Raw genomic sequence first — 19,367 nt, forward strand, 5'->3', positions numbered from 1 at the left:
ATCCACGAGGATCTTAAACTTGTCATCCCACTTACACGATCATAAACTGTTTAATTTACTGACATCATGTCACATCTTGGCTCCAGCTAACACCCCACACCTGAATCTCCAGCTTTTTGCCTTAGTGTCCAGCTACACATGTACTGTTATGACAGAGGCTTTGTAGTGAGACACTCACACAAACACACTTACCTGAAGTGTTGGGTGTGTTCTGTCCATGTCCCCCCATGTCAGCACCCACACCTGGTCATGTGATTTGTCATAGAGCATCTTCACTGGGAAAGCATCTGTTGCCACTGCCTAGAGAAGAGAGAGAGAGAGAGAGAGAGACATGTGGATTCGTCATTCTTGATCGCAACGTGCCGACATATTGCCATTTCTTTCTTTGTTCCCTAGGGGGCACTGAGACTTCAACTGACGTCACACTACTGGTCAGCCGGCTGCGTTTTGGGAGTTTCCCTATTGGCCGCTGCTCTTCTAAAATAAAATGGCAAGATTGGTTTCTACTATCGGAGACCTTTCTTGACTTTGTGGACAAACCGCATCTACTTTCCGTAGAAGAGATCAGTTCAGTACTGCCCTGCAAACGAGAGACGCACCTTTCTCTGCGTCTACTGCTCCATGGGAGGCAAAGAGCGAGAAGAGTTGGTTGTTATTGCTATTCTACACAAAAGTGTCTAGATCAGTTGAAGGGGACTCTAACAACACTTTACCCTGCTGTGCAATGTCCGATATAATATTGGAGCTGATATGCAAACATATAGATGACCAAGTATCTGTGTCACAATAATGTCATCATCAAATTGAAGATCAATTGAAGCTCTCTAGCAACACCCAGAATGCTTCACTCACAGAACACAGAAGTGAAAAAGAGGTTTCTATCAGATGATTTTCACACAGGATAATGGACCGGACAGAGCAACACATGACAGAAAATAACTGTGACCTTGTTGAGAGCAAATAATGGGCATATGTAGTCGCTCAAGAAATCATCCTTTCTCCAACTTTCAAGTGTAATTTGACATCACATTGAGACAGCGAGCGAGGACTAAGGACAGCATGTCTACTTTTACTGTCACGGCTGGAGAGGTTTGACTGAGGATATCTGACACACGCGTGAGGAGAAAGGCCAGAAATAGAAAATGACTTGCAGAGACAATGAACGGGGAAGAGAACAGGGCAAACGGCAAAAAAGGAGAGAGGGAGAAATGGCGAGTGTGGGGCACATTCAACCTCGGGTCTGCTGCAATGTCAACAACAAGGAATAACACAATCCATTACCCTGCTTCTGGCTGGGTGGACAGGGAGCTGCTGACACCCTCACCAGTGGAGCGAGACCACGAGCTCTGTGTTCAGTAATGGGAGGTCCGGCCCTCTGCTCTCCACCGGTCAGCCAAGTGTCAACTCAGCATGTGTGTATGCACATGTGTGTTATATACATTGGGTACAGTGTGTGGAGGCGGTGGACGGCTTCTGTGTGTGTTCAGCCCCCTCGATGATGGGAGCAGTTAGAGCTGAGGTCAGGGCCATTCCGAGGCAAGCACGGTAATACCCCAGGGCCAAGGTGGGCTTACAGCCATGTCACAAATCTATGCAGCCCCAGTCAGGCCCCCTCAGGCATTTTAGTGGGCTATATTTTTATTTTTTAATAACAAATATATACATGATAAAGACTCAGTCCCAACCCGATCCCAGGCTGCGTGCTCATACTGTGATTTTACCATATGACGTGTGTGTGTGTGTGTGTGTGTGTGTGTGTGTGTGTGTGTGTGTGTGTGTGTGTGTGTGTGTGTGTGTGTTGTGTGTGTGTGTAATGCATAATGCAGGTGTCGTTGTGGCTGCACTTCTTGTTATTGTGCTTTTGGATGTTGTTGTGTTATGAACTGTGGCTGCATGGCCGCTGTCCGGTGCTTAAGGTGTTTTTGTCATCTCCTTGTGGTCACTAGTAGTTTGTTGAATATTCGTTGGCCAAATTCAATTAAAAAACGATATCTATATTTTTTTTTTGCCCATCGACTTCTTGGTCCAGCTCCCCCATAGTACACAGAGAGAGAAACAAATCCTGGAACCTAGTTAAGAGGATTGAGAGGAAAGTGCTCATAATATGCTTTTCAGGGTTTTTCCTGTCCAAACAGATTACTGCATTGAGCCAAACTTTGTCGTCGTGTAGCAGCACACTACAATCACGACTGGGCAGCATTTTTGTAGATTAACAAAAGTAGCAGCAGGGGGGACTTAAGTTAACTTGCATTTGAATTCCAACACGCAGGATTTGTGTGCCCCACCAACCAACACATGGCATCTAAGAATGAGATAGAGCTGAGCAGAACACATGATAATGCATCTGGGATCCCACACTCAGTGGGCCTTGCTTTGTTCGATGCAGAACATCCCACTAAGACTCAAATATTTAGAAATTTGTTAAGAAAAGTACATAAAACTCCTCCTAATGCAATACATCTTTAAAAAGTGGAGGACATTCAAAGGAAGTCTGGCAAATGGAGAATAAGGACTAAGTCACATTGTACTTCCTGTTGATCATGTAGCTCCAATTTAAGGAGAATATTTCAGTTGTAAAAATAATCTTATTTCTCAGCCACCAAACTATCGCAAAATAATCTTGTTTTTCACTGGGTTTGGCTTGCAGCTGTTGTTAACTCAATCTTGGATAGATTTGAAACAGTGAAGAGCTCTGCAGAGTCAACAACAGATTCAAAGTGACAGATATTATATCTTGTGTGTACACCTTGACTGACAGGTGATTCCACAGAGGTGCAGAGCAGAAACCCCCACAGCAATGAGAGATTTCTATGTCAAAACACAAATAAAAATGTCATCCTTCAGGAAACCCGAATATTTACTTTACAAAACATAAAGCTTTTTTTTCTGAAGCCGCTTGAAGAAAAGATGCTAATTTGAGCTCAGAGAAAAAGAACAAGTGCAACAGAAATGGTTTAAAATTGCCTTCTGCTTCACATTGATTTACCGCGGCTCAAATTAAACAACCACGGTGAGCTAATGCGAGTACATAACCGGAGGTCTTTGCCCTGGGTTTCTTTTTAATTAGCCGATGTGGCGTTTTGTTTTCAGACAGAGACTTAGCCGGCGCAGGTCTGACACATCGGAGTCAAGGTTAGATCCCTTTGAGGGTGAGCGATCACAAAGGCGCCGCATTTTCAGGCAGGCAACAGCACAGAAACCATGAAAAAGCCTTTATCGGTGCAGCTTCTCCGCATGTTTATGGCCTTAATCTAGTGTCTGCTGGGACTCACGGCGGTGCCCGAGGACTGAGGGGTCTCGGAGAAGTGATGGTTTGAAAGGTGCACGAGGTGCTTTTGCTTGGAGAGAGCAAACGCACAAGGTGATGGAGGAACAAGGAACGATAAGCTATCCAAAGAAGCTTGGCCTCTAAGATTTACATTTCTGTAAATTTGTATATTTTCGTTTTTCCTGTAGAGAGAGGTACGTTGGAGGAGACGTCCATTAAGTTTGCCTCCTAAATTTGCATTTGATGGAGGGATTTTAAACAGTGACTTTAACAGGAACAACACTTTCTTCTCTGTCAAAGTCTGTGCACAAGCGTATGTAAGAAGACGTTGCTTTTTTGATATCATACTTTTCATAAAAGCTTCCCATCTTTGTGTTTAGTCTCTGAAAACCCCACCGTACTGACTCTACGATTTCAATCCATTGTTTTGTTCATGCATTCCCTCTGTCACCGAATGAACTACATTCGCTGCTGTTTGACATTTTCCTCTCTCGTCCTCAAAGCCCCGGTTGTGAAGACGCCACAAATGTGCTTTGTGGGAAATAAAAAAGAGCCGAGAGAAAACAGAGCAAGACAACAGAGAAAAAATGGGACGGTGCATTAACCTCCTGCACCCAGAGGCCATCGAGGGCCCTCAAGAAAGAGAGACAGGGGTGGGCGAGAGAAGGATGGGGCGCTCATGAGAAAGAAAGTGGTTTTACAGTGTTGTGAGGAGAGAAAGAGGCAGTTGGTGGACTGCAATACACTGAAGGTCACTTATCTGAGCTGTGAGTGTTGTGAGAGCATCCTTTGTGTATTCGGAGCTAAATAAGGGACGGCATAGATACAATTGTACTGGGTGTCAAACAAGTCTCAGCAAATATTTGTATATAAATATCTAATATGTATCTGTTTTTAGACTAATAACAAGGCTCAGTTACAGGTTTATATTGACATCTCCACTTATATCTTCTCGTATTGAGTTGGGCCTATTTCCTCTCATCCTGTATCCCTGTATAAATGATGCTGACCCTGGGAAGAAGCCCTCAGGGGTTTGGTCTCTAAACAGCCGTTACAGGGAAGATGAATGGGGAGCACCCACCTGGACACCATATTGTTTCAAGCGCTTGAGGTGTTTTGATTTATTTCACCTTGCATGTGGTCTTCTTACATTGTTGGCAGTTTAGTAGTGTGGCAAATTGAATTGAAGGCGCCACACGCTGGTGATGCTGTTTGACATATAGCCAAGCAGTGGCTGTACGCAGGTATATTCACTAGATATACTGTTGATTCTAAAAGAAATAAAAAATACAACTATACCAAGCAAATGGATATTAACTAGTTGACATTAACTCTTTAAAATTTAAAATTTAGATTTTTCCCAATCTTGCAGGTATAGAAGAATGGGAAAGTACGATAAGAAGAAGAATCAGAGCAGTATTTTGTTTTAAACCTGTTTAGATGTTGTTGTTTTTTAACAAAAGAGCAAAGTCGACCCAGTAACCCAGGAGATAGACTCAATGCTTTATTGTTTGTATTTTCAAGCAATATTTTTTCATATTTACCAGACAAAAGGCTCGAAGGACAAGGACTACCTGGTGTGTAAATGTAACACTACTTCAGATAAAGAGCTTGTCCAGGGCTGCAAAAGTGTAAACCCAAATCCAATAAAGAGCAGAGCAGTGCTGCTAACATTATTATAAACTGATACAGTAAGATACAGGACCAGCTTGTAGCAGCAAGGGGGTGATACACAGTGGAAATGCTAGTTGTGATCAGTTTTTCTAATGTTGTTCTAATAGGTTCATCCTGTCAGTTATTCATGTTAATATGAAGTATAGTAGAAAAGTGCTTCTGGGTTAAGGAAGGTTAAAAAAAAAAACACAACGCTCCACCCTCCAGACTGTGTTCATGCTGACTGACGCTCTAACGCTCAGTGTGCACACTACTTCATCATCGGGAGAAATCCAAAGCTTGACAGGCCAGAGATGGCGAGTTGTGGTCGCAATGCAAAGATCGTGCGGCGGCTGTTTAGCAAAATATGAAATGATAAATGGACTGCATTTTTATTACACTTTTATCCAAGGTGCTTTTCACTTTCTATGTCATTCGCACACATTCGCCTTCACCCAACGAGGGGCTGGCCGGACCGTCGGGGGGAAATTGGGGTTCACTGTCTTGCACAAGGACACAGGAGTTTAGAGGTAGAACCAGCAACCCTTTGATTGGGGGGAGGGGGCAACCTGCTCTGCTTACCGAACATCAAACACCAAGAATTAAATGGAAATAAAATCTTTGTCCTCTGAACCTTTCTCAGAGAGGTACCTTTGTTCCAAAGTTTTAAACCGCCACGAACTTCTAGATGAATAATTTCTGAGACGTTCTTAAACTGTGATGTGACAGAAGTGATAACCTGCTCCACCCACCTGCACCACCTTCTGTGCCTGAATATCCACGACCAGCAGTCGGCTCTGGAGGGGCTGCGTCACGTAGATGTACTTATCCCTGACGTTGACTGCTGAGGACCACACGCAGCGCTGAGGTGACACCCCCTCACCTTTAGGGCACATCTCCTCCTGCGAGGAACCAACAGAGAACAGAGAGGATGATGGGAGGAGGAGCGGAGCAACAAAGGGAGGAGAAGGTTGGCAGGATTTACTCGTGTGTCATAGATAAACAGTATGGGGCTTTTTCCACTCTCATCCATCACCGAGGGTTGGGGCTGGGCAAAACTCCAGAACTGTGCATTACCTACTTTCATTGGAATTAAATAATGATCATTTTACAAAAAATCACTGCAAGTTAATTATTTAAAGCAAACTGTGATTGAATACTGTGAAAACAAGTTGGACGATATTAATGAGAGAAGAATCTGAACCCTCTCAGCTCTGAGGAGCTACAACCAGCAGATATTTCACTTTTTACTTAAAAAGATAAAAGATAAAAACCAAAAAGTGAAATCATTAACAATCACTTAATATGATTATTAAATGAAAACTATACTGTGATTAACATTTATACAGGGAATAATATTCTTGTTAAGTTCAGGCAAGGTTAAGCAAATGAATCTCGAACACATCTCTCATCTACATGGCAATTCAAAATGCTTTAGAATAATATGTGTGATGTTTATTTCTTTTGTCGTAATGACTAAGAAAAAGCATTAGTACACACAAATATCATTTTAAAGAGAAAAATAAAATGGACTAAAACACCTAAATAGAATAAGATGCATGGAAATAGTGCAGTACAAGATATGAATAAATGGATCCAAATGAGTCTCCAACCTTGATCTAAACACTTTTTCAATATAATATTAGTCCCTACCTTGTTTCCCAGCTGCAACCAATGTGCATAGTGACGTCTCTACCAGTGTATGTTTCGTTCAAATAACACTTTTACAGTTGATGCTACTCAGTATGATGGTTTCCCTTTTTAAACCAGGGACATTCCTCTTTAAAGTGACATTTTGCACCAGTTTGAATCAACAAACTCATTCTGCTGCTGACTCAGGTCACATTTCACCTCCACGGGCCCAGAAGCCCACTGTGTTTGCTGACCACACCCCCTCCATACTACGTATACTGTATGCAATCACTAATGCACGTGCACGCAGCCACAAAGAGTGTGTTTCAGGAGTGTCCACCTCCTCCCTCCTCCCTCCTCCCCACCAACGTGGTGAAACTGCTGTTTGCAGCAGGAACTGGCTAACACATGGCTTATTGAGTTTGTATTGATCTCTAATACAATTACAGGCGCCTGTAAAACCCAAATCCCTCAGAGGAACAAGCAACTTTTGCCATCTAAAGCCCATTGCTCTCAGAGAGGGATGTTCTCCAGTGGATTAAAAACCTTGGGACGTGTGATATAGACTTTATACAGTCTATCACTGGGAACTGCTGACTAATGGACACAATTGAACACATTATAATTAGTGAGGTGAGGAGCCTCACTGTGACACATTCAGGGAGGAAGAACGACCTCCATTTTAGTTGTAATTCCCCTTTATACTGGGACTAATGGATCATTATGTTTTCTCTTTGAGGAACACAGCAGCTCCTACTGATCCGTGCTGCCTGTGTGGATTATGGTACATCAACCTAATCAAGATCTATTACTCACGAGCAAAAGGTGCTTTTAGAGGTTGTACCTGGCTACATGGTACATGTTAATGTAAAAACACACTAAGTGGCATCCCACTGCATTAAATGTAATTTGATTTTTAAAGATAATCTTCTGAGCCTTTGCTGAAATCTACTTAGTGAAATTAGGTCTTGATAAAAAAAGAAAAGACTTTAAATCACTCACGTAGGTAGCAACAATCCTCTCCGAGCGCTTCATGTGTCTCCGTATCTCACATTCACTGGGCTGCAGAACTGTGATGCCTTCGTCAGAAAACACGTAGAACATGTTCCCCACACTCAGACCTGGAGGACAAGACACAACACATGGACATATATATATTTTCAAAGCAACAAATACAAATGAAAAACAGCAGAACAACACAGACCCCCTCTTATGTGACATTGGAGTTGGACATTTCAATTTCCCTGCTGCAGGAAATTGACGGTGTACACACTCCTAGCATGCTATCATGTTGGCGTAGATGGGCAGTGTGTGTCTGCCTGCCATTTTGACAATGCCGACAAAGGGTCCTGTCAGCAACATGCCCACAACTTACAGCAGGGAGAGGCATCAAATTAAAGGCACGGTCTCATACGAGGAGACGTCTCATCTGCTCGCTGTAAACAGCTGCTGATGAGTTACCAGGGATCACAGTGTAACGCTGGACGAGACTATTTACCGCATATTCAGGAACATGTCACAGGAACGGAGATAATAAGCATGAGCAGGTAAACACAAAACTTTATAGTGATCGATTTGTCAGACTGTTTAAATCTAGTTTTGGCACCGAAGCGCTGTCAGATGAAACAAAGTGAACCACTGACTGAACACTCTGAAACGAAGACTCTAAGAATTACTGCCGTACGACTGCATGCCTTCGCAAACAAGTGCAGTTTCACTATTTTCAGATTCATGTGAGGTCGCCGTGAACTTTGTCCTCTGACCACTGAAAGTCAAAGTGACAACTAGTCAAAATTTGAAGGGATTCCCTAAAGGCAGACTTGAGATATCATGTTCAACCGAAAAACATTACGCCTCCGGCCACTGGCTGTTAGCAGCATGGAGGCATATGAACACAAAGTATAAATGCAAGCAAAGCAAGAGGCTGAGAAATGTATGCAGAGACACAAAAGAGGCACTTTCTCACACACAACTCTGAATACTCATATATGCTCATATATAATGCAAAAATGCTTAAACGGTTTTATAAACCACACTGACTTATTTTGTATCTGTGGTAAACCTGATATGTATATGCATATAAACCAGAGTGTATTTGTATTATACTCAGTGGATTTTAATTAGCAGCGGTAAAACTGTGCTGACGGCCAATGCTCATAATATATACACTGTAAAGACGGTATGGATTTGTATACCGCTGAAACCCACAGCTGTTTTCCTCGTAGCCACCGCACTGAATCTGTGATATTATTTGCCAAATACTGTATATAAACCCCCCCACCCCCCCCCCAGGTGATCTGAAAATCCAGATAAAACGGAGCATGAGCAGAGAGAATGAAACACCTTGGGCATGCGAGGGAGAAAAACAAGAGCAGAGGAGACATTTTGCTGGAGAGAAAACAACACTGTGATTCTTCTGGACAATACAGCAAACATTTGGGAAAGTGTAGATATCCAGCTGCAGGCCCCGGAGAGCCACAAAACATGCACGCCACATTTTGTTATTCACAAGAACACGAAGGCATTTTGAGAGCTGCGATGTATTACCTTCTTCTCGCCACAGAATGTTTGCAACTGCAGAATCGGGCCGCCGCCGCCGCACAGTGGAAAGGAGAAAAGGGGGACAAAAGGAGAGAGGAACACGTGAAATACTGTCAAGAAACAGAGGAGCTGATTTCTCTCGTGTCGTGTCAAAACAAATTGTGTTTGACAGCTACTAACGATTCCTCAGTGCTGTTGACATGATCGCATTTTCTCCTGAATCAAAGAATTTAAGAGGAAAAATTACTGAAGAGAAGTCGATTAGATTATTCTGTTTAATTTTAACTGGCCTGATGAGCTCTTTCTAGGTTAACTTGCCAACATGATGAAATCTAATGAAAGACCACATATCAATGAAACATAACACGCGGCTTTATTGTTAAAAGTCAATGAAATCACTGCATAATTTGGAGTGAAGGTTCTTACACAGCCGGAATCAAGTGACTCATCCACGGATCCTTGTGCATTATGACAACACAGTTGGAAATAAATACCATTTTATGGATCTGTCCTGTCAGATGTGTTCTTTTTTTTTTATATAAAGGATGAGAAGGTTTCGAAAACAAGTTGTTCTTTAGTGATGTGTGTGCAATTTGATGTAAAGCCCCTGGGGGTGGGGGGGTTGAGGATTGATGGTTTAGGTCGACTAAAATAAATTCAACTATTCCTCTTTCACTTTGCCATATTTACAGTTTAGCAGAGACGACCAGTGTCACAGTCAAACTAGTTCCAGATGGTTTGTCGTTTGGACTTTGACAAAATGAACAAAGGTTCTGTCTGATGGTCACTTTTGTTCCTGTTGTCCAAGGTCTGTCAGATATTATCAGATTGATATTAAATTCTGATCTTTACATTCGTGTAAAATATGTCAGGCTCTTGGGTGAAGTTTTCAGCAAATGCGTTGCACTGGCACTTAGCTGTTAATCTGTTTTTCCCCTTATGCTTCTCAGAAAAGGTTAATCTTCACTTTCTTTATTTTAAAAGATCACTTCTTTATGACCTTTACATCCGTTTCATACTACTTCATAATGATGTCATATATAGGCAGCCATGCCAGGGAGATTTCCGCCTTGACAGGTTTATGTTTGCTTTAAATGTTATTAAGTTAAAGTGTTATTAAGTTAAAGTGTTGAACTTGAAATCAATATACAATAACAGGAAAAGGCGAAATTTGGCAGCATGTGACCTACGGGTCTTCTTGGCCGAGTCTTCCACAAACAGAGAGGAGATATCCTCATCCACTCCCACTTCGTTCTTGGCGATGCACGTGTAGGCGCCAGTGTCCTCGTACCGAACGCTGCCAATGAAGAGCTCACTACCATTTGCTAAAAGAAGAGAAACAAACAGAAAAAGAACAAGTGTTAGCACTTTATTAAAAACCTCCATCGAGTAATTCCATGAAGAAAAGACAATATTAAGACGAGGCCTAACAACAAGCTAATCTGGTTTATTTTCAGACTCTAGACTGCACAGGAAATTTCCAGTTTATAAGCTTTAGGTGAAATGGATCTTTTGGCATGAACTTAACATAAAATAATCCTAGTGATGTTTTTACTCGTGTGTTTTGACTAAATTGTACAAATTGTTGTTTTCTTTACACTAGAATGGGCCTTTATATTGAAATACTATATATTTACATCTGGAGCGGGTCCTCTCTACGGAGGCCCCATGTTTTTTTACAGTCAAGGGAAGGGGAGGGTGAGATGAGGGGTATTCAGCTGCAACATGCAACTTCACCACTAGATGTCCCTAAATTCTACACACTGAACCTTTAAGATTTGATTATGAAGTTATGAATTTCATTAAAATACTGAACTTAAATACTTCTAAATTCAGTAGGAAGATACAACACTGGATCTTTAGTGTGATACAATGCTGTTAATCGTCAGGAAAATTAACCTCAAATGTTTCTTCAGGAGACGAGTAACCTCCAAAGTAACAAGTAAACCCTGCTCTGCTGAGATTACAGGGTTGTTTGTTTTGAGTAGGATAAAACAAATTATATAAATGAACAAGATATTTTCCTTGGGAGTTGGTGGAGCCCAAAAACAGATATAAGCCTAATGGACAGACATGGTTTCAAAAGAACAATAATGTTGCTTCATAATTCCTCCATGTATAAATTAGCAAATATTTACTAATATGTTATTCATATATAACTTAAAAAGTGATGATATGGCAAACTCATGTCATTAAAGAATTCATGCAATTCTTACATCCAACAGCCTTTTTGTCTTTCAGTACACACATGTCTAGTTAAGAGTCCCGCACACTGCACAGTGCTGCATTGTTTGCCTCGGGTTGCAGCAGTGACATCAGTCGGAGGTGACGGGTGACGTTAAGACCCAGGAGCCGCCGCCAGAATCAAACCCTCTGATGTTAACTGCAGCATCCAGCCCTGTGATGTACAGCTGCACTCTGATCTTTACTGTACACTATGAAACACTACATACACCACAGCATCACACACTTTGCAGCACGGTGGGATTGATGTTGTGGGTCAGAGTGGAGCTTTTACACAGAGTTGTGCGACGACATTAAAGGAAGCTTCAGTTTTCATCCTTTTCTGTACATGTCTATAAGTATCTGTAGCATAAGTGCACTTGTGTAACATCTAACATCCACACTTTCCTCTCAAAACCTCCTATTTCTTCATGTCCATTTTCTATCGTTTAAAAAAAGCCGTCGTACCATGTTTGTCTTCCTGCCGAACTACGTCTCTACCAAACAGCAATAAAGCCGACACTTGCTCATTTTTACGCCGGAAAATAATTTCCCACCTTCTGATTTATGCCCACTCGATCGTAAAATAACAAGACATTAAAGGAGTTGACGCAAAGCTTTTCACATTAGTGAAATGTCTTTTGGATTCTGATAATAATTCTCTTTTATCAGAGGAAAGATGTGTGACGCTTTGAAGTGAAAACCGCCTTGAAGCAGGCCTTCGTGGAATGAGACACCGCTTTAATTACGTCTAATTCATAATTGTGTTCAGATCAATTCTTATTGAAAAGCACTGAATCAGCCGCTCATTAAATTACTCTCTATATCCTTATTTGCAGGCATGTAGCAGTTCAGCGTGACAGGGCTGGAGTTGTGTCTTTAATTATGACTTCTAGTTTCAATCCCCACCACCCTTACAGTAGTGTATTATCATAATGGCAAATAAGGAATCTGCAATAGGCCTTAGATCAGCCACAATCCCAGTTTCAATATTAACAACGGACCACATGACTACTTTCATATGATAAGGGACACGAGTGACAACCCAACACATTATTAAAACCTGAATACAGTCTTCTTTTAGCTGGGCGGAGGTTTATAATGTCTTTCATCTTATTGTTTGAGTTTTCTGGCAGCTGCTTTACAATTTGGGATAACTCGCCACTTTCATTATGTCATTTTCTGCTGCAGCAGGCAGCGGCTTACAGTGATAAAGCTCTAAAAAGCCACTGTAAATTACCTGCCCAGCTCCAAACAGCAGACGAAACAAATCTATCAACTAGTTGGTGTTTGGCCGCACAAGATCATTCTGCTGGAGAGAGCGAATCAGAACCAAGAGGAGTGTAAAAATTATATGTACATTCACTCCAAATTATGGCTCATGCTGCTCTGTAAAATGTGATGATAATAGGTCAGTTTTGTTTTTACAGCTTTAACTGGCCAAAAAAAACATTTTGCTTAGGTACTGACCTAAGCAAAATGAATTTCCCATTGGAGACAATAAAGAAGAATCTAATCTAGGTCTCTTTGCCCTGTGCTGTGTAAGCGCGGTGCCCGTACACTTTGTTAACATCAGAGGAAATATTGTATAATATTTTAACTTTCCGTAACATTGCTGCTTTTACGATAGCTATGATGAATAATTCCCCTGTGAACTCTTGAGTACTCCTAAAAAGAAAACATTTAGCTTACTCAACAGCCTCAAATGCAGCTTACAGCCATCATTTCCCTTTGATTAACTAGGGATATGATGAGCTTTCTTCCCAAAATGCATCTGGGTTGAGAAAAATGATTTTTGAAGTCACACATAAAGGTGTGACTGTGGGCTGTGCTGAGTTTTTCTCTGTAATCCACCAAGCAAAGAGGAAACGGGCCTGAGTGGTTTCAGCACCACGGACAGGTCCTGAACTCTGCAGCACAAAGCTGTTTATTTCTTCTCTGTTCGACTGTGGTTTGTAATCAATGCTCCTCAGCATCAACTGCCAGCGTGTGGTCAACATAATAAACACTGCAGACAAATAAACGAGGACGGAGGATATGATATGTGGAAAAGAAGTGGTGACTCTCGCCTCATCTGTGCCGTGGTCGTTTGACAAACTGTGGCAACATGAAGACGACTATCGACATCATTTAATCCACTTTTCCACCTGATCATTTTCGCTTTTATCAACTTTTTTAATTAATATAAAAAAAACTACAAGTAAGACTCCTGCCCCTTGTCATCTCCCACATTAAATTGTAATCCGAACCCACCGCAGTGTTTATGTGTTGGTGAACCTTGCAGAACTTCCCTTGTTTGAGTGTCTGAGGGCTATTACCACAGGTAATGACCCACACACAGCCAATAAACTCTCTCTTAATGAGAACTGGGCCATAAAGAGAAAAGTCATGCTCCATTCTGCTCTTTTTTGTCTGATAGCGAGAGTGTGTCTTTAATACCGCACTTATAGCCTGAACAAGAAGCTGCTGTCTCCTGATGCGCAGTATATCTCATTTTACTTCCACGCTTTTGATCTACCTTTTCAATCTCCTCTAAAAAACAAGTATGTTTATTTTGCCACAGGAGCAAATTGAAGAGAGTTGAAGAGGGCGACTGCAATCTTGGTTTCATCACCTTCGTGTGGAGTGAAGCTAAATACAAATTGCAACAAAATATTACCGCTGACAAGTAGCACCGCTGTCTTTTCAATCAACAAACAGATTTTAGTATGAAAGAACACCAGCTTGATTTTCAGCCTCTGTTTTTATTGTCCACATGCATTGTCGTGGTTTATAGAGATTTCTGCAGTGTTGGCATACTGCAGTGGTGTTGCTATGTAACACAGCAATTTAAAACCACTGCACCAAATGGAGTTGACACTCAAGATCTTTTAAAGCGCACAATATGCTGACAGCACATCCCCAAATAATAAAAAAATCCTCACCTATGAGAGAAAGCTGTTTGCTGGATCTTGGCTGCAAGTCCATGCCGTTCTTCAGCCAGAGGAGTTTGGGATTCGGGATGCCGTCGGCGTGGCAGTGGAGGCTGGCAGATACGCCGGGTTCCTGGGCCTGCGTCTCGGGATAGACCAGGATCACTGGAGGGACTGGACGCACACACAGACCAACAAAAACACAAACAGGGAGAGGGGACAGGGGCGAGTGAAAATATAATTACACACTGTTTCATGGTAGAATGGGATTCCTGGGGGGATATAGCACAGAAACCCACACGTGCAGTCCACAGAGAGGGATCCATCTCCCCCCCTGCATGTGATATATTCACACATAACAACAATCCACAGGCTCTGGGGCTGCTTTACTACAGCTCCAGTCCTGCATGAGAAGGATGTTGGGAGCCTCTACACTTACTACCGACTCCAGGGAGAAGACCACAAATCAATGTGGAAGAGTTTATGGGGGAATGAAATATGAGGTAATAGTTTACATGAACAGGTAACAAGTTTGGATGCTTCCTCCTCAATCATCTTCTACTGAACGTACAACCCTGCCCCTCAATCCTAATGTAATATTCACATCGCATTTGCTATATGCTTGTTTTCTCTCTTAAAGTCTCTCCTTCCCCCTCTTATTACTATTTAAACTTGAATGTATTGATTTAAATTTTTTACTAGTGGAGTTACTGTGGCAATGTATTTACTGTACTGTAATTCCGAGGTACTTGTAATCTATTTGGGTATTTTCACTTTATTCTAGTAGACATATACATTCAAGATAGGAAACTTTATTGTCCGATAATGCAGGCACTAATCTTTCACTGGTGTACGGCACACCAAAGAATACAAAACGTAGATAAAAACAAAATGCCAGTAAAATACATAATACTGAAAAGTACCAGGAGTAAAAATGTTGACCTATGGCAATTAAAAACTAAATATTTAATACTAAACATGAAGTGCAGTGTGTCTGCTCAGCTCAGTTACTCCTTAAGGGCATAACATATTTTTTAAAGCAACACTTTGCACTGGGGGCTCTGAACTTTCGTCCTGCCGGCATCAACTCAAATAAGACATGAAGCAAGTGGGAGGTGTCATTGAGAATTTTGTTGGACATTCTGTCAACTGCTTTAGCTGATTTATTGAGAGCTGAGTCCGTGTGCAGCCTGTGACATAAAACATTAAACTCCACATCTGGCACCATATATATGTGCCTAAAAGACTTTTATATGTAGTGGAGTATTTTTTGTGGTATTGGCCATTTTCCTTCTACTTGTTAATACTACTCCCACTGCTGATTACCTTTTATTTATTTCCTTCTTCTCATCTTCCACACACATGAGCAACTCCTCACCTCTACGCTGCAGCCTCAGTCTGTCTGAATGTCTCTGTAATATAACGTAACTCTCTGCATGTATGTTCTGTCATATCACCTATTGTACTTTTCTTCAGAAGCTCTTCCTTTTTTTTTTGTGCTTGACATTGCAGAAACATTCCTGAACATTGATATCATGTTCTAAAGTACCACGATAACACATATGTAGCACTGGACCACGAGTACGGCTACGTCACCGACACTGAAGCCGCGGCACTGTCGTCCCTCTCATTGCAGTATATTGGGCTGCTATTGCTCTAATAGCACAACAGGATACAAAGCGGTATGCCGGCCGCCCACTTAGTTTAATGTGGCACTTGGCTCCCCTTCATTCCACCTTATCTCACCTCTCGCTATCTCGCTGGAAATACTTTGAATCCCCAACACCAACATTTGGTAATTGTGCTCTCCTGATAACTCACCCTCCAGGACCCCAGTCTATCTCCACGAGTCCCCTCCCATCACTCCCTCTCCCTCCCTCAGCTCAAGGTCTAAAATACAGATGCATTTCTTTTCAATTAGCATCACAGAAAAAAGGAGACAATCACACCTATTGTCTGCCTTAATTGAAATTGGCCCAGCGGAATAATCTCTTTCCCTCCTTTGCATATCTGTCACCCTGAGACTAATGTGCAGAAATTAGAGAGGGCGGTAGCTTTGAATTGTTGTTGCAGACGGAGGAAACTTTTAAAATTCTTCTTCCATAGATTTTCTTTGAAGAGATGCCAATGAAAAAAAACTTAAGGTGGGGGAGACGAGGGCCCTTATGCATATGAAAATGATGTGCAAGACAGTGCTTTGAAAAGTTCAGGCTGCCAGAAAGAGTTTTGTCTCCGCTGGTTTTTCGATGTATTTTAGCTTAAGTTGCTTTTATCCATCTGCAAACTGCAATATGGACTTTTCAGCTTCATACACGTAGGGAAACTAATCATTTTGACAAGCAGCTTCTTAGGACACTAAAGCAGAGTGTAACAATTAGGGAAAAGGTCTGCATGCCTAAACTGAAAAAGGCCCGGAGAAGGGTCCTGGACCTGGTGTTCTTTGGTATTTGTTAGAACACCAGGTTCTTGGTCACTACAAACTATGACAAAAATAAAATGTCAATTGCATCACATTGATTTAGGAAAAGAACATGTGCCTTTAAATATATATCAATATAATAAAGTATAAAAAGTTCCCAGTGGGGCCTCTTGCTGAGCTCCAGAGATATCCTGTGTGGACACATTAACGGACCTAAAGGTTTGTCAGACTGAGGAACAAGATACGATGCTCTGATGAAACAATGATTGAACTAAAAGCATCATGTCCGTTCAAACACAGGTTTACTTGAGGTATCAATCCTAAGAATTCCAGAAATCTCTGTCTGTCTGTATGTGGGACGCATATCTCGACAACCATTTATCTTATCGGGGGCCCAAGGAAGTGCAGAGTCAGATTTGGTGTGATTTAGACTCATGATACATTCAATATTAATTACAATTTGAATAAACAGTCGACCAGCGCTCTGTAACGGCGGCGGCTGAGACATTGTCGTTCAAGCCAACAGCAATGACACCTGATTCTCCATTCCTCTGACTACAGGTCACTTTTGACATTTTCAGAAAGAGAAGCTGCAACCAGCGTCACCACAGGCCAAACAAAACAGGCCATTCCAAACCGGAAGGCTTAGAAAGGGCATTGCACTTGTAATTAAAATGTACAGCTTTAAGCTGAAGGAACACAGAGGCAAATCTATTGAAAAACGACAGAAGCCTGTAGCCTTAAAAAGTGCCAGCTGCAGGATCACCATGTTTTGTTTTGTCTCTTAGGATTTACATATGCCGAGAGCCGCTGTGCTTTCTCTGCAGTGGAAAACAAACCGTTTCTTGAAGGCATCTCAGCTGAGGAAGGGGCACAAAGTGTTGCACTCAAGCCCCTCGGAAAGGGCCGAGGGGCTGTGAAGGATGGGACCCATCGTCATGTGACGGTTCTGCACGTACAGTTTCTATGGTATCCTTGTGTTTTCCTGACATTTCAGTGGAGAGCAGGTTGTCTTAACTGTTTTTAACCAAAGGCCATTTGAGTGTCGCTGGATATTTATCTGTTCTATCACAGTAACCTGAGCAGCCAGTAAGAAAATCCCTCACTGAGGAACAGAGTCTAAAGCATTTTGTCCACACTTCTCCCACAATTTGAAGAAGGAAATAGCCTCTACTGACCATTCACCTGCAGCACATGTGTCTGATAGACGTCTTCATAGCCGTAGGCATGGCAACTGTAGTTTCCCATGTGGATGGTTGTCACCTTGGTGATGTACAGGGAGCCGTCGTCCCCAAAGTCCTGCAATACAGGGAGGAGAGGGAAGGGGGCAATTAAGTAGATGATTGTGAGACGGCGGTGGAGGTGAAAGAGAAAGGAAGAGGAGTGAGGGAGGGAGGAAGAGAGAAGGTGGGAAAAAATAGAGGAGGCGCAGGGAGAGAGGGAGAACAGAGTACATGGGGATGCGTGGAGAGAGCAGGGCGAGGAGAGAGGAGGCCCACAGCAGCAGGGAGTGATGGGAAAAGACAAGAAAGAAAAAGAGTGATGTGAAAAGGAAGAGAGACCATGAATCAACGGTTTCCCCGTTGAGCCGCAGCAGACGATGGGGAATTTGATCCCGCTCCTGCTCCCCCCCCCCTCATCACGCTGCCTCAGCCTGATAAATGGCAAGGGTTAAAAATATAAAGCCCATTAGGTTGATGAATGGAGCCGGTTGTTGTTGGTGCAGCACGCGACAGTCACCAGGGGGTTTCCGGCCACAGCTTAGGGTGGATTAAGGCATTAAATAGTTTGCTGTCCCATCAAGAGGCAGAGCAGATGTCCCGATGCAGCTCTGTCGTGCCGCGGGAAAAACCTCCAACGGCTGCTTTCTTTCCGAGGCCTCTGGAAATGAATGTGACCTGACAGACGGTTGCTTTATGAACCATTTGAAATACTTATATGACAGACAGGGGAGTTTGGGGAAACCTTTAAAGTTCAGAATTTAGAATAAAGGTGAAGGATGCAAGTACACCAGCGAGGGCAATTAAAACTGAATGGGCCATTTGGGTTAAAAAGTATGACTGTAATATATCTGGTAGATTCCTGATATGGTTTAGTTTAAAACCTTAACTACATGTTGTGGTTCCTGTGGAAAAATGTTTTTATGTTTTTGTCTGTGTTTGTTACCAGCGTTACGTAAAAACAACTTGACGGATTACCATGAAACTTGGTGGAAGGATGCATTATGGGTCAGGAAACAACCTGTTAAGTTTTGACGGGGGAAACATCGAGGAATTTGATTTCCAATTTCTCAGAAAAAAAACATCAGGGATATTTAGGGAAGTGATATTTATGAGTTTCTGCAATTTGGTGCAGATCCAAATAATAAATAAATTCAAATCTGTATCTAGTGAATTTAAATGTGGTTTCATATGGGGACTAGTATTATAGTTGGTTAATTTTAATGCTTAAAATTGTAACCTTATTGTCTTATTCAAAGAAGTTTGGTCAGCTACAACTTTTGACTGCATGCAAATGACATCCAAAGCATTAAGAGATTAGTCTCAGAAGTGTTGGTGCCGGCCTGGTGGCTCAGCAGCTGCATGCAACTGTGGCACAGAAGCCACACGAGCATGACTCATGTTTCTAAGTAATTTGTATTTTGGAATGAGTAACCATGAGTGTTTAATATTTTTCAAACTGAAAGTGATGACTCAGAGTCAACGTGGCCATTTCTGAT

At 42.0% G+C, this 19,367-nt stretch overlaps 1 protein-coding gene across 1 annotated transcript in view; it reads right to left on the reverse strand.

The window, feature by feature from the left end:
- The window catches only part of LOC118121701 (follistatin-related protein 4), a 67,233-nt gene that overhangs the window by 10,428 nt on the left and 37,438 nt on the right, over positions 1-19,367 (reverse strand). Inside the window, exons 4-10 of the mRNA XM_035177758.2 lie at positions 17,827-17,947; positions 14,242-14,403; positions 10,285-10,419; positions 9,101-9,127; positions 7,556-7,674; positions 5,674-5,823; positions 193-300 (exon numbers count right to left, since the gene is read on the reverse strand). Of these exons, the coding sequence (XP_035033649.2) occupies positions 193-300; positions 5,674-5,823; positions 7,556-7,674; positions 9,101-9,127; positions 10,285-10,419; positions 14,242-14,403; positions 17,827-17,947 (822 nt within the window). The remainder of the gene's footprint in view (positions 1-192; positions 301-5,673; positions 5,824-7,555; positions 7,675-9,100; positions 9,128-10,284; positions 10,420-14,241; positions 14,404-17,826; positions 17,948-19,367) is intronic.

The sequence above is a fragment of the Hippoglossus stenolepis genome, chromosome 15 (genome assembly GCF_022539355.2).
Source record: "Hippoglossus stenolepis isolate QCI-W04-F060 chromosome 15, HSTE1.2, whole genome shotgun sequence".
NCBI classification, from domain to species: Eukaryota; Metazoa; Chordata; class Actinopteri; order Pleuronectiformes; family Pleuronectidae; genus Hippoglossus; species Hippoglossus stenolepis.